The sequence below is a fragment of the Neolamprologus brichardi genome, chromosome 4, assembly GCF_056152115.1.
Source record: "Neolamprologus brichardi isolate AB-2024 chromosome 4, ASM5615211v1, whole genome shotgun sequence".
Taxonomy (NCBI): Eukaryota; Metazoa; Chordata; class Actinopteri; order Cichliformes; family Cichlidae; genus Neolamprologus; species Neolamprologus brichardi.
Window position 1 is genome coordinate 8,828,252 of NC_142107.1, and position 23,116 is coordinate 8,851,367.

General features: G+C 37.8%; 2 protein-coding genes across 2 annotated transcripts; one reads left to right on the forward strand and one right to left on the reverse strand.

Annotated features, from left to right (window-relative positions):
* Nucleotides 1–523: 523 nt before the first annotated feature.
* On the reverse strand, nucleotides 524–2,885 carry LOC148102942 (interferon-induced protein 44-like). The gene is made up of 7 exons (XM_087840419.1): nucleotides 2,846–2,885; nucleotides 2,694–2,727; nucleotides 1,994–2,192; nucleotides 1,464–1,610; nucleotides 1,036–1,207; nucleotides 835–935; nucleotides 524–694 (listed from the first exon to the last, which is right to left on the reverse strand). The coding sequence occupies exons 1-7, from the start codon at nucleotides 2,883–2,885 to the stop codon at nucleotides 524–526; spliced, it is 864 nt and encodes a 287-aa protein (XP_087696545.1).
* A 10,029-nt stretch (nucleotides 2,886–12,914) lies between these two features.
* On the forward strand, nucleotides 12,915–15,367 carry LOC148102943 (interferon-induced protein 44-like). Its single transcript, XM_087840274.1, has 7 exons — nucleotides 12,915–12,924; nucleotides 13,251–13,284; nucleotides 13,494–13,692; nucleotides 13,797–13,943; nucleotides 14,668–14,839; nucleotides 14,963–15,063; nucleotides 15,200–15,367. The coding sequence occupies exons 1-7, from the start codon at nucleotides 12,915–12,917 to the stop codon at nucleotides 15,365–15,367; spliced, it is 831 nt and encodes a 276-aa protein (XP_087696400.1).
* The last annotated feature ends 7,749 nt before the right edge of the window (nucleotides 15,368–23,116 follow it).

A 23,116-nucleotide genomic window follows, 5' to 3' on the forward strand; every position in this document is an offset into this window, starting at 1 on the left:
TTTCTCATACAGTTGAGGCCTTATCTCTGTACAATTATTTAATTTCAGAGGTTTTCAAGTTATTTTTTTGTCCTTGTTGATTTGTAAAAGCCTATATGACATTTTTGTTTCACCATCCATTAACCGCACAGAGAAGGCATCGCTTAAATATGTTAAATTTTTCTTTAAGTAAACTGTATTATTAAAGTACTTCATGACTGGGCCAAGTGTCTTCTTTTTTGGAAATCAAAATATGGTCACCCTAGTATAATATGAAAGCAGTATAGTTTTCTTACACAATTACATGTTTATTCAATGGTTGATAGATACAAGAGCAAAACACAAAAACTGAAAGCTAAGTCTACAAAGCAAACACAGAAACTTTGTCATTCAAGCAAAAAAAAAAAAAAAAAAAAAAGACCAGAAGAGTTTCTAGTCTAAGGGTAAATGCTTTAGCCAAGGAAATGAGAATCAGCATGCAAAGAATTACTCTGACATCCCTGTTCAGACCCAAAAGTCATTTTAACACAACAATAAACAAGGTTCAGCAGGTCTTCAGTTTGTTGACGTAGTCCTCTCCAAAGTCGATCATCTGCTTCAGAGCAGCCAGTATCAGTGTGTTGACGTCATCATCTGTTTGGATCTCAGAGTGGTAGTTCTTGACAGGAAAGATGCAGTCCAGTGGAATACTCAGTGACACACTCACTGTCTCCATCTAAATTTCAAAAGTATAACCTTTGTTAGACTTTATTTTACTTAAAATTTACTTGAATTAAACTTTTTAGCTGGAAAAATATTCCAGCTAAAATACTGAAAATTTAAAACGTTTTAAAAAATTTACCACTAGAAAAGTACCTGTTTCTTCAACCAGATGCTCTTATACACATTTCGTATATTTTTCTTGACTTCTGGACAGGCTTCATCAGTTTTGGTGAGAATTGCCATTTGGGGAATTCCTGTCAATACACAGAATATTGAAGAATATCAGAGTTGGTGATGTTTGTCAGCTTATTTAATTCAATTTGGGTTTATCCTATAACCAAGCTTGGCTCTTACCCATGTCCCTGGCTGCAAGTCTGACAGTCCTCATCTGTTTTATTATATCATTACTCATAAGTTTTATTTTGTTGGCATCGATCACAGACACTAAAACATGAACTTTGTCATTTAGAGTGGGCTCCTTGATGTATTTATGATCATGTTCAGATAATGAAGATTGAGGATTGAACTGGAGAACAATGAAATCAATTAAACAAGTATACACAAACATTTCACACACACATATGTATGTATGTGTACATATATATATATATATACATATATATATATATTATATATATTTATACACACACACACACACACATGTTTTTGGAAATCTAACTTTTAAGTACACTGTGTATGTGTTATTTAAAGGCATAATTAAATCGTGTCATTAGATACACCATCAAATAGTGTCTGCAAAAATGCCTTAAACTTCACGATACCTTGTAACCATCCTTCACGTGCCCATTCATTGCCAGTATGATGTCTTCCACCTTAACTCCTGTGTCCTTCTCAAGGCCCATGATGTCAGTGAAGGCAAAAGGATAAAAAGTTCCTGGTCCTCCTTTTTGGATTTTGAAAGTTTCATACTGTAAAACAGAAGGTTTTAACTATTCTGATAACAGGGTTACCTAATCACTGAAGACTACAAAACTGGTTTCTGGTTTAGTATAAGGCTGATATCTGTGAGAACAACTATGGAGAAAAGTAAAGTGAAACTAAACTTCAGACAGAAATTCAAGAAGCAAAAAAAAAAAAAAGATCTGTCATGCTATAGCAGACCACATCCTAAGACCTCTAAGTGCTAATCTTTACTGTGCTCTAGTGGAAAAACAAGTGAGCTTGGTTCTACGTGCAGCTTTATAGCCGTTTAGTTTCAGTTCACTAGTTTTGTTACAAATTGCATAATTTTGTTTAACAAATTGCACAAAATACATGAGCTTGACTAAACCATACTAGAATTAAAACATACTGTTTTAGTGAAGCTCTTTTCAAAAGCTGCATCTGCCAAAGCTCTTGCAGCCATTCTGCCTTGTAAAACAGTGTCAACTGAGTTGATGAAGCTGGACTTGCCGGCACCAACGGGTCCATGAAGAAGAATTCTGAGGTGCTGGAGCTCAGAGTTATAAGGCTGGTAATTATTTATGCTCTGGAGATCATTGGTTTTGCCACTGTTCAAAGAAGAATATTTATGAAGTTAAAGTCAAGAAAGTGAAACTGGTAGTGGTGCAGATACAGTGGTGAGACTATGGGGAATATTGCAAACACCAACAAGAACAGAAAATTCAGCTGACAGCAACCGATTTTTGCAAGTAGATGATTTAACCTCCTAGGACCTGGCGTCCACATGTGGACATCACATTTTGGGTTATTTAGACCAAAATACTCAATTTTGCTCTACAAGGGTCTGATATCCACTTATGAGAACATTATACTGCTACTGTTCTATCAAAATTTTAAACGAATATACTCATATGTGGCTCTTATTTTTCTTAAAAACAAAAATAAGGTAAAAACAAAAACTGGTAATTGTTTGTTTTTAAATTCATCGGGCCCCAATATGCCCAAATATCAAAGAGAAATTAAAACTGCATGCCGTGGAAAAGTTCGGGTCTTAGGAGGTTAAGACGTTCACGTGGCAACAAAAAGCACATTAAGAGTCAAATACTCACGCCCACTGCATTTTCCTCCATTCTTCACTTAAAACTGAAAACATGCACAGAATTGACAAAAAAACTGAAAATACATTTTAAAGAAAGCAATGACTGATAATACGTAATTCTTTCTGATCTGTTTGACTTTATTGTGTTATGTGTTATCTTACTCGTTGGAGTGTTTACAGGTCGAGACTTTTGTCCTCCCATTGCTGTAAAACATTATAGCACAATAATACATCCATACAAATGCAGTGAAACATTTAGAACATAACACTCTTTGCCCAAAATTATTTGTGTTGTATTGTACTGTGTTATCAGTAGCGGTTTTTGATACGGGCGACACTGGCGGTTGCCCGGAGCGGCATCACGAGCGTCGTCAAAAAAAAAAAAAAAATGCTCGGACTCATGCTGCCCCGACGTCATGCCAGCGCGTATTAGTAATGGCATAGGCACCGATCGGTCTTCTATCGCCCATTTGCTGGGAGTAAGGGCGCCCTCCGTTTGCGAGGTGCGCCTGCTGCTTGCGGCACAGGGAGGAGAGGGCGGGGCGGCGGGGGATTCTCTGGCTGGCTGGAGCAGCATCTAATAACCAGCTCGCAAAGTAAAACAAAATAAAAACAAACCAACAAACACGAAAACACCAGACATTATGATACAGACTTATAATTTGCACCGATGTTTTTTTCGAAATTCTATAATTTCTATAAATACACGAAAAGTGAGCGCGAGAGCCCTCGGTGCGCCTGCTTGCTGCTGAAGTCAAAGTAAACTTTATTGTCATCTCCGCTACATACAGTCCAGTATATAGAGAAACGAGGCTCCAGTTACAGCAGTGCAAGTAAACAAACAATAAATATAAGAAGAGTATGAAAATAAATACACACTTAAGGACCGATGTAAAAGGATCAATAACAATTTATAATTTACAGTTTGATGATCTCTCACACAACCTGTCGACAGGGGAGGGGGGCCTGCTGCTTCCAAATAGAGCACATTTCATTCATAATGTTGTAAATCCAAGCCCATTATGTATTCATGATTTGAAGCCTGGGTTGTGTGAAATCCCAGAAATACACCTTAGACAAAGTGAATCTGTGAACTAAGGTGTAGGTCTGTTAGGTTATGTTGTGGCGATCCTCGAGTTGGGGGATTTGTGTTCATACTGGAGTGCAAAATGAAAACCAATGGAAGATGGACAAGAAAAGTTCAAAGCCATCAGGTGCTCAGTTTAGAAAAAAGAGAAAACAAGAGGAGGAGAAACGAGCAAAAGATGCAGGTAAGCAGATGTGTCACTGGATAATGGCAGGTCATCCTGAAACAATCAGAATCAGAATACTTCATTAATCCCTAAGGAAATAATGTGAGTTACAGTTGCTCCAAAGAGAAATGGTAAAATTAGTAACATTATCTGTAACATAATACATTATGTTACAGATTTTAATATTAATTAGTCATTGTCAATTGTTGATTTGTCCTGTTGTCATTGTATGACGAATTATGATGGCTGTTTGGTAGCCGTTTGCATACAATGTATACTCTCTCTCTCTTTGTATGTGTGTGTGTGTGTGTGTGTGTTTTTCTGGTGAAATTCAGTATGGTTCCGACAACAGTTTTATGTTAATGTACAATCCTTAATATGTTTTGTGTGTGTGCGTGTGTGTGTGTGTGGGGGGGTGGGGGGGCGCCAGAGGGAGGGTTCGCCCGGGGCGCCAAACAGGCTAGGACCACCACTGTGTGTTGTACTGCTCTACTCCCATGTTCTGGACCTGAAAACAGGGTTTGATCTTTCGTTTCACTCTATAATACTGAAGTTATTTTTGTACGAAGGTTTGAACTTTGAGAGTGTTTAAACAAGAGAGAAACGTGAAAATGTTGATGCCTGTCTGAGAAAAGTGTATAAAGCATGTAGTGAGAGATTTTACAGCCTTAAAACATCTATAATAATTGTAAAAAAAAATAAAGTTCGCTACTTCGCTGATTTCACCTATGTGGGTTATTATTAGAACGTAACACCCGTGATAAACGAGGGAACATTGTAATTTCATAAAATCATTACTCACCTACAAAGAAAGTCTAATATTGATTTCTTTTGTCTTTAAAATTTCACTGGAAAATAGAAAATAGAAATAAAAGGTTGAGAGAGAAAGAAAGGTAGCACCACTAAATGTAACTAAATAACAATAATAAATTACATTGTTGTGAAAAAATTACAAATGTATACGACAGAGGTGCTCATCACTGTTATATGTTCAAGTGCATAGTGTGGAGCATGTCATAAGGCCTTGAGGCAATCAGATGTAACACACAATATTTATGAATTTTTTAATTTTTAAATTGGTCAGATTTGACCCGTACACGACAGAATATTTGGTATACATATTCAGTAATGCGCATACATTCTTACATATATTTATTCTTATAATTCTCATATTCCTATTCTTATATTTTGCCTTGTTTTTGTGTTTCTTGTATTTTGCACACCTCTGTTGCTGTTGAAAAAGGAAACATTTTTAGGTAGCACCACCAATTGTAACTGAATAACAATAATCAATTACATTGTTAATGTAATTAACAATGTAATTGTTAATAATTATTAAATTAATTAAATTGTTAATTAATTGTTAATTAAAAAAATACAAATGTATAAAAAGGAATAGAAAGACTAGAAAGACTTCATTGAAATGCAAAGAATAATGTCAAAGTTATTCTGAAAGTCATTACCTTGTCCTGTGTGGCTCTGGACAGTTTGACTGCAGTGGGGGCAGACAGAGCTCATTTATACTGTTCTTGCTACTTTCACCTTTCTTATCATAGTTTTACTTTTATTTTATTTTTTATTTTTATTGCTCATTAGCCTCCTGTGTGTATTTAGTTTGTGCCTTCTCATTCAGTCTTTGTCGGATCGTCTGCATTGTTCCCATGCCATGACCCGCCTTCAGGTTTTCATATATCCTCGTCATCATTGCCATGTTTAGAGTTTTGTTTGTTTTTCTGTTTGCCAGGGTTTTTCATAGTTCGTGTTTCCTTTCTAGTTTACCCAGTTTAGGTTATTGCTTAGTTTGCATTGTTTTTGCCCTTTTATTTTGTAGTGTTCTGTCTGCTGTGAATACATGAAAATAATAATTAGAATGTAATGTGTTAAATTTGCTTAGATGAGAGGGTCCAGCAGTAGATCAGATGAATAGGAAAGGATTTGTCTGTGTGTTTCAGTTTGGCTTAGCTGTAGGCCTGAGAGTGTGTGTAATTGTCTAGAGAGAAAGGAATTTATGGACACTGGGGGTCTGGTGTCATAAAAGGAGACAGCAAGCTACAGTTGGGGATTGCTGATGCTTGTACCTTTAATAAAAGTTCATAATTGTTATAACTTAGAAGTAGGTTTGCAGGAGACTCTCCACATGCTTTTCTGTAAATGTAAAACAAAAAGAGGCCAATGGCCCAGTGAATGCAGAGTGGGGGTCTCACTGTTTGTAATATGTTAACTCTGTTTTGTATGTTGTCTAAAGGAATCTGGTGTAGCTTGGGTGAGGAGATTACTTTTATGACCCCCAGGAAGTCACGTACACACACACACACACACACACACACACACACACACACACACACACACACACACACACACACACAGTGCTTTGACTGTTACGACACACCCACACCTACATGCACACAGTAACTCACGTGCACTCAGACACACAGGCACGTGCATACACAGGCACTCACGTGCTCGTGCATACACAGAGACACACAGGGTTTGCAGTACACCATGGGGGTTTTATGATGGGGTCACTTCTATAAAGCTGGCTGCAACTAACAAAGAGGTGGAAGATCTGCAGAGGGACACCGGCCTGGCACATCTCCCCTTCTAGAAGATGCATGCATAAATAAAGATGAATAAAGGTTTTGTGAAATGACTGAGTTCCGGTGCCGTCTCTGGATGCCCGAGGAATAAAAAGAACTGGGGTGAAACTGATTTCGCAACCCTGCCTTAATAAACAGCTCATCATCAGTTAAGTTTGAGTTTTAGAATGTCTGCACCTGGGTCCACTCTTCACACTCCACGCAGTTTGCCTAGGCAAACTGTGACAGAACGATCTGACCATTACATGGACCCAGCAGACAGTGAGCTGTATGAGCGCCAGGAGGCAGCCATCGCCCAGCTGGAGGAGGAGCTCCGCTGGAAGCCGTGGGGTGCTCCCGACTACGAGCGCATTTTCCGTGGGACTCTGCTGTCCCCACCTGTTGCTCCGCCTGCATCTAAGCCTCACCCACTTCAGGTGGGAGTCCTCTGTGTGGCTTCAGGCACTCACGCTCCAGCCTCAGTGTCACTGTTCTGTGCACCAGAGGCTCAGTTGCTTGCTCCGCCAGCTTCCTCTGTTCAAAGGAAGCGGCGCACCTGCCACCATAAACTGGACATTTCTGAGCAACTCACGGTGGTGAGTGACAATGACTTTGAATGTCAGATTGTGAGGATGTGAGAATAAAAGTAATAAACTCACCTCTGATCCGTGGGGAGCTTCCCTTATGGATGATGACATTGACTGGGAAAATTATCTTCATTCAGCTCCCTGGGAGGGGGGATTAATTAAGGACAAGTCACACACTTCAAACCCTTCAAACACTACTAAAACAAAGACTGTAAACGTGGTGGAAAAAGTGCAAAATTCATTTTTGATAAGTCTGTTTTTGTTGACCCCGGTACATTTTAACCCTGAGCCTGCCCATTCTAAGACTGTTTTTTCTGAGTCTGCTCCTTTGCCTACTCGTGTTCCTGCTCCCAGTATTTCATGGATTCAGTAGTTGTTTTTCTGATTGGGTAATTGGATAATGTAGTAATCTAGAACATATTCTGCTCTGGAGCAGGTTATGTTGTGCAGTAGAGACAAGTAAGTAAGAAATCTTTACCTACTGATCAATTTTCTGGAAAATTGTATCACCATGTATTGAATTTCTGCCAGAAATATTAATTTTACTCCCTCGGACACCCGTGTGCAGATAGTATAGTTTTTCAGTGTTGTCTAATTTCTTTGTTTTCGTGATGATCAACAAGAAATAAAAATTGTTAACAGGAACTTTGAAATTAGATATTTTTCCTTTCTGGCTGCAAATATTTTAATATAATTTACTCAAAATTGAGCAAATTTATGTTCTCCATCCCTTATATCAAATTTGGACATAGCTTCATTTACATTTTAAGTCTAAATATTTAATCTTTATTGCAAGACTGCTAAACACCACCAAGTCTGCAGCGAAGAGAATAAAAACTAAAAGTTATTTTCGAGCCTTAATTTGATGAACTATTGGGTTAATTATCCATCCCATTCTTCCATGTCTTAATAAAATAATTGGTAAATTATAAGTCTTCATTTTGCCAACTTTCTTTCTTCCCTTCAAATCAATGACTGTCCATGTTTTCTACAGCCATTGCTTCAAATAGCCTAAACTTAATATTTAGCAACTCATTTCCAGTCTTACTGACCAGAGGTCAGAGGTGCTCATCACTGTTATATGTTCAAGTGCATAGTGTGGAGCATGTCATAAGGCCTTGAGGCAATCAGATGTAAAACACAATATTTATGAATTTTTTTAATTTGTAAATTGTCGAACACGACAGAATATTTGGTATACATATTCAGTAATGCGCATACATTCTTACATATATATTCTTATAATTCTCATATTCCTATTCTTATGTTTTGCCTTGTTCTTATGTTTCTTGTATTTTGCACATCTCTGTTGCTGTTGAAAAAGGAAACATTTTTAGGTAGCACCACCAATTGTAACTGAATAACAATAATAAATTACATTGTTATGAAAAAATTACAAATGTATAAAAAGGAATAGAAAGAATAGAAAGAAAACGTAACTTTATTGAAATGCAAAGAATAATGACACAGTTATTCTGAAAGTCATTACCTTGTCCTGTGTGGCTCTGGACAGTTTGACTGCAGTGGGGGCAGACAGAGCTCATTTATACTGTTCTTGCTACTTTCACCTTTCTTATCATAGTTTTACTTTTACTTTCTTTTTTTATTTTTATTGATGTTGACTCAGATGCTCAAAATTTTAACACTATATTAGTCTACTAAACCTTCCCTCTCATAAACACCACTGCTTTATCTGCAGCAACTGTGTTGCTTTCAGTTTTTCTTATAGGCTACTACATTGTTATTTTCCTTTAAAAATCAGCCACTATTTTGCCAGTATCAATATCTGTGATTAGTTAGATACTGAATATACCATCCCTTTCATGTGACCATTGTTAGGTTGCTTTTGATAACAGTTGTCATTGTTTGTACTTAAATTTATAAACCTTGCCCTGAACTGCATGTTTAGATATTCTTCTGTTCTCCTTCCCCACATGTAGGATGGTATAGTGCTTAACTGCATCCACCAGGTTCTGGTTTCCTTATCTGGTAAGGGATGTTCACTCCCGGCCATTTAGGGGCTTGCTTACGCCTATGCTTGCATGTGGAACACAGTGCCATTCATTCAATCAGGCAGGATGATGGGTTTGCTCTTCTTCTCTGATGCTGTTTGTCCACACTGCTGCTGGTTGCTGGGACTCTTTGCCCAGGACTTTGCTGCTGTCTCTTTATCTGCCATGTTATTGCTCTTTGGAGCTGCATTCCTTGTCTTCAGGGAGGAGTGAGAGCTCGCTTGTGAGTTTAAGAGACACATGGTGCTGTAAATAAGTTAGCCAGAAACTTGGCCTGAATGTTTCTAATGATGCAGAAAATGAGATTGTAGTTGTTCTTGGCTGATAAACACAAAACCTTTTTCCTATGATTATTTTTCATCTACAATGTAAATTTTGTCTCTTTTTTACTCTTTTTTTTTTTTTTTCAATAGCTGGTGACCTGCAGAATCACCGCTCTCACAATCAGAGGCAATTACTTTTACACAGCGCACAAAAACACTGTGACGTCAGACACATTCACACTCACTTTTTTCATCTGCGTAAATAAATCATTTGGCCAATGGCATGTGCTATCGTGATCCATAAATATGATCACAAGTTTATTTAACTATTTTTCAACCCACCAAAACAAATAAACAAAAACATGATGCTGATGCTATGAACACTCTACACACATGAGTCAAGATGCAGGAAAACTGCTCACGGAAACTCTGCACATTCCAGTTATCACAGTTATCATAGTTCTGTTTCCCTCTCTTTGAAGAGTTCTCAGCCAGCTCCTGATCTGATAATGTGTAGCTTGCTCATCAGCTCAGAAAAGACCACAACGCAACCTCACACAGTGGTTGCGTGCTTTGCCCCACAGTGGCAAAGACTTGCACTTTCATATTCAATTCAGCTTCTCCGTCATGTAGTTTACAGCTATTTCATACAGGGTTCAGCATATTAGTTGTTATTATAGGTTTGCTCTATATCTCAGCAAAGTCTCATCCAGGATGACAAGTTTTCAAGCAGGTCAAGTGCCTCTATGCACTTAATTAGTTAAAATCTTTACCTATTTTACTTCATATGTCATTGTACTGAATTTGAGCAACCCTAAGCTTAATGCAGATTACTTTCAACAATTATCCACCTCACATCATAACTGACTGAGGTGCCTCTTCATATTAATATTATTTCATCATTAACACCAGTTTACAGGTTGTTATCCTTGCTATTATTAGTATGAATACATTAAAGATAAGTTGTAATTTAATTTTGCCGTTCGTTTATTTTTCATTATTCAGTCGGGTCTGTTTCCAACCCTTTTTAAACTACTTTAAACTACTTTGATCTCCATGTATAAACACTAATTTGTCCGGTGCCTGGACATTTTTCTCTAGCCACTGCTCGTCAGCAGTGAGTTTGGTGGGCTGATTACCCATTATCACACAACTGCAGAGCCGTCTCTGGCACGAGAGGCGGGGGTGGTTGCTGACACGCCCTTCTACTTCATACTACTCACGAAGCGGTGCCAGTTTTATGGGATGAAACCCAACCTTTCCCCTTTGTCACCAGTACTTGAGCTCCTTACAGTAAATAAAAAGACAGTAACAATGGAAGTAGTTCAGCAACTTATTGTGCTGTCAAAAAAAATCACTTACTTCCAACACACAGAAAACAGACATTTATACACAGTCGCGCAGATCCTTACGGCGGATCACTCCTAAACCCTCACGGCGGGTGAGACCTTTAACGTGTTTTACTCTACAATCCTTTCGGCGGATTAGTCCTATGAACCCTTACAGTGGGTTAACCTTATTACACGTATTTTTAGAAATCCGTACAGTGGATTAGACTGTCAAACATGCCGCACAGCTCCCACCTGAGTGGTTAGCTGTCCTAAGCAACCTGTGTGTCCATAACAAAGCCTCTGAGGTGATGGGGAAGGCGACACTGTTGTCAAATATGTCTTACAGGTCCCCCAGCCGTCTCCGAGACCAGGTCGGAGGCCTGGGTTTGGAGCTGGGACCCTGACTGCTCCTCGGATGGGCTGATGGAGTACCAGGCGACCACCCTATTCCGTTTGATCAGCCACACTCTGTAAACCACGTCTGACAGCCTCTCAAGCAAGGTGCAGGGTCCAAACCACTGGCTTACACACTGAACTGTGTGTAAGCCAGTGGTTTGGACCCTGCACCTTGCTTGAGAGGCTGTCAGACAGTTAACAGACAGTTCAGTTAACTACGTGACAAGGCCAGCGTATGTGAATGGGTGTGTCTGTGTGTGTCATCTCCTGTCACACCATACATGGCACACCCTCTTCTCAGATTGCTCTATATAGGGCATGACCTTTTAACAAACCAACATGTGCAAAAGAACAGAAACTTGTCATTTCTAAATGTGCAACAGAAAGTTACAGCGAAGAGACTGCTCCCTGCATACAAAGGTTAAAACCTAATATCGAAAAAAAATATTTTATCAGCACACATAAAAGCAATGGTCATGTACAAATGACAATCTTAAAAGAATCAACTCTAACATCACCCAGGACCAACTTGCCATGGGAGACCCTACCAGGCAAAATCCCTCTGGTAAAATATCGGTTGAAGATGTTCTGTCTTGTTTTCGTTCTTCATGAGGAATAAGTCTCTAAACTAGCGGGGTCTGTGGAAGCGCAGACTCAACAGTCATCAGTGACTTTGTTGGCTGGTGTGAGACCAACGTGCTCCAAATCAACGCCAGGAAGATGAGAAGATGGTCATAGACTTCAGGAGGAAGTCACCCCCTACAACACTGGTAAACATCCAAGGAAGAGACACTGAGATTCTGTATAAGAAAGGCCAGAGTCGACTCCACCTGCTGAGGAGACCGAGGTCCTTTGGAGTCTGCAGGACTCTGTTAAGGACATTCTATGACACTGTGGTACCATCTGCCTTTTTCTATGCGGTGGCCTGCTGGGGGAGCGGATGCACGGACAGGGACAGGATCAGGATTGACAAACTGGTCCTCTGGAGTCTGTGGAGGTGGTGGGCGAGAGGAGCTCACATCCATAATGAACAATCCACATCACCCTCTGCATGAGTCTGTGCGTGAGCTGAGCAGCTCCTTTAGTCAGAGACTGAAACACCCTCGCTGCAGGAAGGAGCTCTTTCGCAGATCATTCATCCCAACAGCAGTTAGACTCTATAACTCCTCAATCACAATGTCATGAGTCACTGGACTCTGTACCTGAGCTGGGGTAACGCACTAATTTCAGCGCTGTGGAATCAATAAAGTCTTATCTTATCTTAAGTCAACATAGTGAAACTGCCAGTCATGTCAAATCAAGTAATGTGGTATACTGTAAACTGAGTCAACAATCAAGAAAAGTAAAAAAGACAGTAAAAGTAACGCTATGATAACAAAGGTGAAAGTAGCAAGAACAGTATAAAATGGGCTCTGTCTGCCTGCACTGCAGTCAAACTGTCCAGAGCCACACGGGAGAAGGTAAGGACTTTCAGAATAACTATTACTTTATTCTTTGCATTTCAATGAAGTTACTTCTTCTTTCTATTCTTTCTTATCTGTTGTATAAATCTGCATTTTATTTTCACAACAATGTAATTTATTATTGTTATTTGGTTACATTTAGTGGTGCTACCTAAAAGTGCTTCCTTTCTATCTCTCGACCTTTTTTTGTATTTTCCATTTTCCAGTGAAATTTTAAAGACAGAAGAAAACAATATTAGACTTTTGCTGTAGGTGAGCAATAATTTTATGAAATTTCTTTCAGAAATATTTTTTATGTCAGTTTAATATTTGATAGTTAACCTGTCCATGTAATTGTCTTGTTTACAGATATGGGATCATGTAAGTCCTGACTTGCTCTAATAACAAAACTGTGTCTTTAAATTAAATGCTGAAAAGCTGTGCAACATTTTGAAAGCAGGAAATTGTTTCCTCAACCTCAACATTTTACTGTGAGACTGGACTCTGCATTTCTAACTTCTAATCAGATTTTTCCCACTATTGCAAGTCAAATTTGTATAACTATAACACTTGATGACACTTAATTATTGAAAACAAGGGATGGTAAAAGTTGATTAAAAGTTGATTTTGAAATGTCCTGATGTTCATATTTTATTCATGTGTTCATATTATGTTACCATTATGTGAACGTGCTATTTTTTCTTTAGCAACTTTTAGTAAGCCATGGAGGCCTTTTCCAGAGTGAGTATGATGGATATAAAGTTATTCATTTAGTGCAGCTCTACTCTTTTACATGATTTATGTGGTTTGCTGCATTAGCTAACTGGTGTGTGTAACAGCACAGCCTCAGTCACAATGCTGTGTATATATTATAAGAAAATAAATGATCAAATATTAGAAAATGAAAGTCAGGCAGTATTTTCACATGTGTTTGTTTTTCATTGAAACAGGAATAATGAGAATATCCGGACATTTTTGAAATCATATAAACCTCGAAATCAGGAAGTAAATCATCTCAGAATTTTGTTTTTCGGACCAGTTGGTGCAGGAAAATCAAGCTTCATCAACTCTATTGACAGTGTTTTACAAGGTAGAGTTACTGGTCGAGATTTGACTGATGCAATCTCTGGAAAAACTTTCACTAAAAAGGTATCAATCTACCTTATCTATCTACAAACAAATCAAATGCTGATTAAATTACTGATTATAGTTGGTTTAAATTAGGATTTGTTAACTCCATATTCTGCTTTCAGTACAAAACTTTCAAATTCTCCAAAGGCAGTCGAGGTCATTACTCCTTTGTTTGCAACGACATCATGGGCATGGAGCAAAATGATAGTGGCGTTCATGTCAACGACGTCATTCTTGCCCTGAGGGGACATGTTACAGAAGGTTACGAGGTACACTGTTCTGAATTTTATGTAGATTATGCATTCATGTAATGCATAATCCGTAAAACGTTTTTTCTTTACATTTTTTCACTTTCAATGCACATAATTGGAAAACACAAAACCAAATTAAAAAAATAAAAAAATAATGTAATGATTTGCAAAACTAATAAATGATTTATTCACAATGGAAAAGAAACATAGGATAGAAAACATCAAGACACCGAGACTTGGAGGGCTGTGGTTGAAAGGGAGGAATAAGAATTAGCACTTCTGTGTCTGAGGCAATGGTGCTCATTTCGAAAGTAGGAGTGGCCACCCTGTGTCAGGGATGAGATGCTGCCAGCGTGGAGGAGTTGAAGTATATTAGAGACTGAGGGGAGGGGGAGATTGACAAATGGATTGAGGTCTCGTCTGCAGTGATGCAAACGCTGGTCTGTTGTAGTGAAGAGAGAGCTGAGCATTGAAATATAGCTGTCCATTCCACTCATGTTTTATGAAACAGACGTTTTATGTAGCTGCTTATTTGTCAAAATATGATATGTTATATAAGATATAACTTTCCTGGCATGATAAGACTGCTTTCACTCTTTTTAAGGGCTCCGTTCTGTTTTCTACTGTCATTTTGGTCGCCACTTTAAAATCACCATTACTTTAGACTCTATTTAACAAAATAATGTATTACTCGAACTCTTACATAATCTTTCATATCTCTACTTGTTGAATTGCTTTTTAGTTCAATCAACAACAGCAACTGAGAGAGGGCGATGACGGATACCACTCATGTCCCAACCTGAATGACAGAGTTCATGTTCTGGTCACTGTTGTTCCCACTGACTCAGTGTCTCTACTAAGTGAAGAAGTTGTGAAAAAGCTGAGAAAAGTCAGACTGGCAGCCAGTAAAATGGGTACGGCAACAGTTTCAAAATTTTAATACATTATGTGGAATAATTTTGATATGTAAGTCTATAGACAGTAATAATAAAAAATAACAACATACATGACATCTTATTAACTTTTTGTGTTAACAGACATTCCCCAGCTGGCTATTCTCACCAAAGTTGATGCAGCCTGTCCTGAGGCGAAACAGGATCCCAAAAACATCTACAAGAGCAAGTACCTGAAAGAACAGGTAAATCTTTTCTGTTGGTAGTTTTTGATTTTTGTTTAGTTTTGAGACCTTTTATAAATGTTAAGTTACATTTTTTAAATTCAGCACAGAAATCGTTTTATACTCACTAATTAACTGAATTTGATTTAATACTCAGGTTGAAAATTTTAGCCAGGTGCTGGGACTCCCAGTGAACTGCATCTTTCTTGTAAAGAACTACAGTTCAGAAATCAGCATCGATGACGCCACTGATGCTCATATCCTGTGTGCACTGAAACAAATGATTGTCTATGGAGACGACTTTCTCAACCATTTGAATGACTAGATGTGAGACTGAATGTAGTACAGACTGAAATATAAATCACGTCACAGTTATTTTACTTAACCCTTTAAGACCTACCATAGAACCAAGTCTGCCAGAGCTTATATTATACTTTTACATGCTGTGGAGCCATTTTTGGGAGCATTTCAAGTTGATATACATCAATACAACCATTACAGCCTAAATTATAATAATATGTATGCATTAAGTGCATAGTAATTATATAAATTGCAAAAAAGTGCAATAAACTACAAAAAAATTGAAAATCGTTTTTGCTTTTTTAACATATATTTCTAGTTAGAGAAATTTAAGAGGCTTATCCCTCAAAACTGTAAATACAAAAAAGTTGCACAAAATAGTTTCCCACCACAGGAAATTTATTTTGAGTGTCTTCATAGTTTTATTTTTGAAATACACCAATTTTTATACACTGCAGGAAAAACAAAAATAAATATTATAATGCAAATTTGCAAAAAAGCAGCATATGCATCAAAATAAACTATTTCCAGCAGTGCAATATGAGTCCTAAGCATCCCAGAAACGACACAGAAAGTCATAAAGTCAAACATAACTTTTAAAAACACCAGTATAGGCTCATGAGGCCTTGATGATAAAAAACTACATTTCCGCAAAATTACGTCACTTCCGGTTTCGGGCAGGTCATGGCGGACATGCGATAGTTCGTGCTGATGGACTAGGAAGTATTATGAACAGCTGATCGGATCGGCAAAGCGTGTTTCTGGGATATTATGTTTTTGTTGCTGCAAGTGTTTTTACAAAGCTTTATGTTGAAGGAAATCGTGACCGAGGACAAGCTGATGGCATAAGATGTAAGTACAACTCCTCCGGTTTCATATGCAAAAAAATTATTACGCTAGCTCACGTGGTTGCAGAGCTACCGGGATTTTAAAAATAGTTACGCAAAACGGAGCGTGCCCACTCCGACCGGTTTTAAAGGGTTAACTGAAAACTGCATGGATAACTTGTATTTAGTATAAAGGCATGTGATTGGATTTGAAGCATTCATTTTTGAGAAAAGGAAGTTCTTGAATGACTGTCTCAGGACATTTAGCCGAAGCTATCCTTATATTTTAAAATGCAAAAATCTTTTGTTATGCTTTCTATATTTTTTAATGGGCTGTGTCATTTTGTTGTAAAATTATTCAAATTATTCACTTCTAGTTTGTATGAATGATATTTGATTAGTCCCTTCATTGTTTCCCTCTATGTTATCTCCTCTGTTGGTATTTTAGTGTTTTGGTATTGCATGGGTTCAGGTGTTTTTAATAAAAGAATTTGAATAAAAGAGTTGGTAAATTAATAAGTCTATTAAGTGTTTCAGTCTTCATTTTTGCCAGCTTTCTTTCTTGCCTTCAAATAAGCTAAATTTTATTAATATGTAGCAACTCTTTTCCAGTCTTACTGTCCAAATGCTCAAACTTTACTCTACTATATTTTCCCTCTCTTACACACACCACTGCTTTTTCTGCAGTAGCTGTGTTATTTTTAGTTTTTCTTATATTTTTATTTTCCTTTAAAGCCACTATTTTGCAAGTATCAATAACTGTGATTGGTTAGAAACTGAAAATGCCACCCTTTTGTGACTGTACTATCTAATTTATCAAGCTCATAATCAGCTTTGTGTGACTGGTATTAAATTCGGTTCTTTCAATTCTTTTGGTGGCAAAGAAAGACTGGAACCAGGGTGGTCAAAACTAAAAAAAAAATCTTTATTTTACATTTCCGGAAATGGAGAACTGCAGAGATGAGCACGCATCCACAGCTCTGAAAAAATCATGTATAGTTCTGCTATGTCACACCCTAAGTTTCGATCAAAACAACTCCTTATATGTTCCTAGTTCCTCTTTCTTTGCGTCTTACTTCCTGTGCAGCTTTCTAAAGTCTGTTGCCAGGGCAACCTGTCACCCTGTGACCTAGTTCTTTGTCACCTCTGGGCCTGGTTTATAAAGGCCTCTATTAATACATAAAACAATATAATAAGTAAATAAGCATTAAGAATATATATTTATTTCTTAACAGTTTCCCCCTTTTCGTCTTTTTAAAAAGACGACATAATCCCTGATATATCCCATTAAGTTTACTTGCATGTGACAATAATAGCTACAATATAACAAAAGAAATCATATCAAAAATGAAACCTTTCAATTGCCCAACCCTTTAGGCCATCCATCCCCTCAACTAATTGTACATTTTCAACGTTCCCTTACTATTATGGCATAATTACTTGTATCCACAACCAATAAATCAAACAAATAAATCAAGCCTTTAGACAGCACCTCGCATTTACGCCGGGGTATGAACTGTCCTACCTTAGGTACTACTCCCTTTTTAACCAGAATCCCAGTTTAAACCCACTTCTGACTTCCCTCACTGCTCACGGTAAAATTCAATCAAATATAATTAGCTTTCCCTATTAAAAGGTCCTACATTACTTTTGTCACTCTTTGGAAACAGCCTCTATAGAGTTAACCAGTTTCCTCTTTAAAAAATTTACTCTTGGTTTCTTCACCCCCTTTAACGGGTAGCGCATATCCGGCCTTAACACTGTGTTTGGGCAATTTACATAACATAGAAATCCTACAAACTATTACTAAAGTCGCTCTCATTACTCTTCATTACATTATGGTCACATTTAACCTCTGTCTAGCAAGCTTTTAATCTCCTAAACAACAAATTTTCTGAAACTGTGCGATTCTCTGTGCTCTGTGCTTCTTTTGGGTCCCCCTTTCTCTGGTTGGTTCCTGGATTCTCGCCAACCGTTTCGTAGTTTCGCTGTGTTTCTGGAACTTCTCCTGTAAAGGATAAAAACAAAACACCTCTCCCTGCTACCCCTCCATAACCTACTATGTTCATCAATTGTTCTCTTAATTATTCAAACTTGGTTCAACCTATCATGTTCTGGGCTCTATCCTTTATATGTATTTAATCTTCAATTTTATTTATTTGTGTAAGCGACACTTTTGACAACCTTTAACACACTTAAAGAAACATTTTCACCCTCTCCGCTCCAAGTGTTTCCTGTCATTGCTCTCTTCCCCCTTATCTCTGGAACATCTTGAGCACGACTTGTACAAAACTGTTATTTTTGCAGGCACAAATGCAGTTACAAGCTCAACGACATTTTGCCCTATATGGCTGTCTCACTCTCCAGATGTCTCAAGGCTCAAATTGTAAGGTGGACCCTACAATAATACATACAGAGAAAAACCCAACAATCAAATGACTCCCTATGAGCAAGCACTTTGGCGACAGTGGGAAAGAAAAACTCCCTTTTAACAGGAAGAAACCTCCAGCAGAACCAGGCTCAGGGAGGGGCGGCCATCTGCTGCGACCGGTTGGGGTGAAAGAAGGAAAACAGGATAAAGACATGCTGTGGAAGAGAGACAGAGATTAATAACAAGTATGATTCAATGCAGAGAGGTCTATTAAACATAGTGGGTGAGAAAGGTGACTGAAAAGGAAAAACTCAATGCATCATGGGAATCCCCCATAGCATAGGCTGCTATGCCTTTTGCAGCATAACTAAGGGAGGATTCAAGGTCACCTGATCCAGCCCTAACTATATCCTTTAGCAAAAAGGAAAGTTTTAAGCCTAATCTTAAAAGTAGAGATAGTGTTTGTCTCACGAATCCAAACTGGAAGCTGGTTCCATAGAAAAGGGGCCTGAAAACTGAAGGGTCTGCCTCCCATTCTACTTTTAAATACTCTAGGAACAACAAGTAAGCCTGCAGTGCAGGCTTACTTGTTGTTCTAGAGTATAGTAATGTAACTAAAAATTTTTAGTTACATTGGGTGGTGCTACCTAAAAATGCTTCCTTTCTCTCTCTCTCAACCTTTTATTTCTATTTTCTATTTTCTAGTGAAATTTTAAAGACAAAAGAAAACAACATTAGACTTTCTTTTGATTTTATGAAATTACGGTGGTCGCTCGTTTATCGCAGGTGTTACGTTCTAAAAATAACCCACGATAGGTGAAATCCGCGAAGTAGCAAACTTTATTTTTTACAATTATTATAGATGTTTTAAGGCTGTAAAATCTCTCACTACACACTTTATACACTTTTCTCAGACAGGCATTGACATTTTCACGTTTCTCTCTTGTTTAAACACTCTCAAAGTTCAAACCTTCGTAGAATAATAAGTCCAGTATTATAGAGTGAAACGAAAGATCAAACTCTGTTTTCAGTTCCCATGGGAATAGAGCAGCTGCAAGAGAATTCAACATTAAATTCATTTTTAATGAATAAAAATAAATTAGTGAATTGAATTTCCTTAGTTTGATTAATGTAGCAATGAAAGTATTGCTACAAGTCTAATACAACACAAAGGATTTGGGGCAAAGAGTGTTATGTTCTAAATGTTTTAATGCATATGTATAGATGTTATTATTATTCTGTAATGTTTTCCAGCAATGGGAGGACAAAAGTCTCGACCTGTAAACACTCCAATGAGTAAGATAAAACATAACACAATAAAGTCAAACAGATCAGAAAGAATTACATATTTTCAATCATTGCCTTCTTTAAAATATATTTCCTGTTTTTTGGGGTTTTTTTTGTCAATTCTGTGCATTTTTTCAGTTTTAAATGAATAGAGGCAAATGCAGTGGACGTGAGTGTTTGACTGTTAATGTGCTTTCTGTTGCCACGTAAACATCATAAATCATCTACTTGCAAAAATCGGTTGCTGTCAGCTGAATTTCCTGTTCTTGTTGATGTTTGCAACATCCTCAATACTTTCATCACTGTATCTGCACCGCTATCAGTTTCACTTTCTTGACATTAACTTCATAAATGTTCTTTGAACAGTGGCAAAAAAAAATAATCTCCAGAGCATAAATAATTACCAGCCTTATAACTCTGAGCTCCAGCACCTCAGAATTTTTCTTCATGGACCTGCTGGTGCCGACAAGTCCAGCTTCATCAACTCAGTTGACACTGTTTTACAAGACAGAATGACCTCAAGAGCTTTGGCAGATGCAGCTTTTGGAACGAGCTTCACTAGAAAAGTATGTTTTAATTCAAGTATTGTCTAGTCAAGCTCATGTATTTCATGTAATTTATTAAACAAAAGTTATGCAATTTGTAACAAAACTAGTGAACTGAAACTAAATGGTTATAAAGCTACACATAGAACCAATTTCACTTGTCTTTCCACTACAGCACAGTAAAGATTAGCACTACAGATATCTTAGGAAGTGGTCTGCTCTTGCGAGACAGTTCTTTTTTCTTTCTTTCTTTTTTTTTTTTTTTTGCTTCTTGAATCTCTGTCTGAGAGACACACTCCACACACATATGTGTGTGTGTGTGTGTGTGTGAAACATTTATATATACTTGTTTAAATGATTTCATTGTTCTCCAGTTCAACCTCAATCTTTGTTTTCTGAACATGATCGTGACTACAACAAGGAGCCCACTCTAAATGACAAAGTTCATGTTTTAGTGTCTGTGATCGATGCCAACAGAATGGAATTTCTGAGTGATGATTTAATAAAACACATGAGGACTGTCAGACTTGCAGCCAGTGACATGGGTAAGAGCAAGGCTTGGTTATAGGATAAACTCAATTTAATTAAATAAGCTGACAAACATCACCTCAACTCTGATATTCTGTGTATTTACAGGAATTCCCCAAATGGCAATTCTCACTAAAATTGATGAAGCCTGTTCAGAAGTCAAAGAAAATATAAGAAATGTGTATAACAGCTCCCGCACCCTATTCCGTTTGATCAGCCGCACTCTGTAAACCACGTATGACAGCCTCTCAAGCACATCCAAACCACTGGCTTACACACTTCAGTTAACTACGTGACAAGGCAAGCATATGTGAGCGGATGTGTCTGTGTGTGTGAGTCATTTCACATGGTGTGACCTCTTCTCAAGTTGCTCTATATGTGCAAAAGAACAGAAACTTGTGGTTTGTAAACGTGCAAAATAAAGTTACAGCGAAGAGACTGCTCCCTGCATACAAAGGTTAAAACCTAATATCGAAAAAACATTTTATCAGCACACATAAAAGCAATGGTCATGTACAAATGACAATCTTAAAAGAATCAACTCTAACATCACCCAGGACCAGTTTGCCATGGGAGACCCTACCAGGCAAAATCCCTCTGAAAACATAGCTTCTGGGATTCCTGGGACACACAAACCCCTCCACCATGATAAGGTAGTAATTCATGGAGGGGAAAATAATAATAATTTTAAAAATAGATGTCAAGAAATCACACCAAACAGCATTAAAACTGACTGGCACACTTTCTCTGTCACATTTCTTTGTCATGTGGTAAGTTCTCAGATGATACAGCCATCATCGGATGCGTATCAGACGGAAATGATCAGGAATACAGAATACAGTCATCAGTGACTTTGTTGGCTGGTGTGAGACCAACGCGCTCCAAATCAACGCCAGGAAGGCGAGGAGATGGTCATAGACTTCATGAGGAAGTCACCCCCTACAACACTGGTAAACATCCAAGGAAAAGACATTGAGATATTGGACTCTTACAAACTGGACTGGACTACAAATACAGACGTCCTGTATAAGTAAGGCCAGAGTCGACTCCACCTGCTGAGGAGACCGGGGTCCTTTGGAGTCTGCAGGAGTCTGTTAAGGACATTCTTTGATACTGTGGTACCATCTGCCTTTTTCTATGCGGTGGCCTGCTGGGGGAGCAGATGCACGGACAGGGACAGGATCAGGATTGACAAACTGGTCCTCTGGAGTCTGTGGAGGTGGTGGGCGAGAGGAGGATGTTAGTAAAGCTCACATCCATAATGAACAATCCACAACACCCTCTGCATGAGTCTGTGCGTGTGCTGAGCAGCTCCTTTAGTCAGAGACTGAAACACCCTCGCTGCAGGAAGGAGCTCTTTCCCAGATCATTCGTCCCAACAGCAGTTAGACTCTATAACTCCTCAATCACAATGTCATGAGTCACTGGACACTGTGGACATCCACGGTCATACTTCATGCATATGCACCTTTTATATGTATGGACATGTGCAGGTATAGATATATGTGTATGTATACATATGCATATTTAGTATGGACGTGTGTGTGCATGCACATGTCTATACACATAGATATTTATAGACATCTATTACTTGCATAGTAATAGCAGTGGTAGAATAGTTACATTTATGTCTTGCATATTTCCACAACCCTCTATCAATAATCACATACTGTGTATGCTACCGTTGTATATAGTGTATTAACACACTATATACACTAATCGACTTATCGTATATAAGATAATTATCTTACTTATTTTGTATTTGTTTGTATTTTATTTGTATTTTTGTATTTATCGTCTGCTGTCTGTACCTGAGCTGGAGTAACGCACAAATTTCAGCATTGTGGAATCAATAAAATCTTATCTTATCTTAAGTGAACATAGTGAAAGTGCCAGTCAAGTCAAGTAATGTGGTAAACTGAGTCAAAAATCAAGAAAAGTAAAAAAGAAAGTGAAAGTAGCAAGAACTGTATATATAAGCTCTGTCTGCCTGCACTGCAAACTGTCCAGAGCTACACAGGAGGAGGTAAGGACTTTCAGAATAACTGTGATATTATTCTTTGCATTTCAATGAAGTTACTTCTTCTTTCTATTCTTTGTATTCTTTTTTATAAATTTGTAATTTTTTCACAACAATGTAATTAATTGTCATTTAGTTACAATTGGTGGTGCTACCTAAAAATGCTTCCTTTCTCTCTCTCTCAACCTTTTATTTG

Excerpts from the sequence above, each read along its gene's own strand:
- LOC148102942 (XM_087840419.1), bottom strand. The coding sequence starts at position 2,885 with ATGGGAGGACAAAAGTCTCGACCTGTAAACACTCCAACGA. Across the intron at positions 2,193-2,693 it reads TGGAGGAAAATGCAGTGGGC|TGGCAAAACCAATGATCTCC; the intron begins GTGAGTATTTGA and ends TTCTTTGAACAG. Across the intron at positions 1,208-1,463 it reads ACGTGAAGGATGGTTACAAG|TTCAATCCTCAATCTTCATT; the intron begins GTATCGTGAAGT and ends ATTGTTCTCCAG.
- LOC148102943 (XM_087840274.1), top strand. Across the intron at positions 13,693-13,796 it reads GAAAAACTTTCACTAAAAAG|TACAAAACTTTCAAATTCTC; the intron begins GTATCAATCTAC and ends TTCTGCTTTCAG. Across the intron at positions 13,944-14,667 it reads ATGTTACAGAAGGTTACGAG|TTCAATCAACAACAGCAACT; the intron begins GTACACTGTTCT and ends ATTGCTTTTTAG.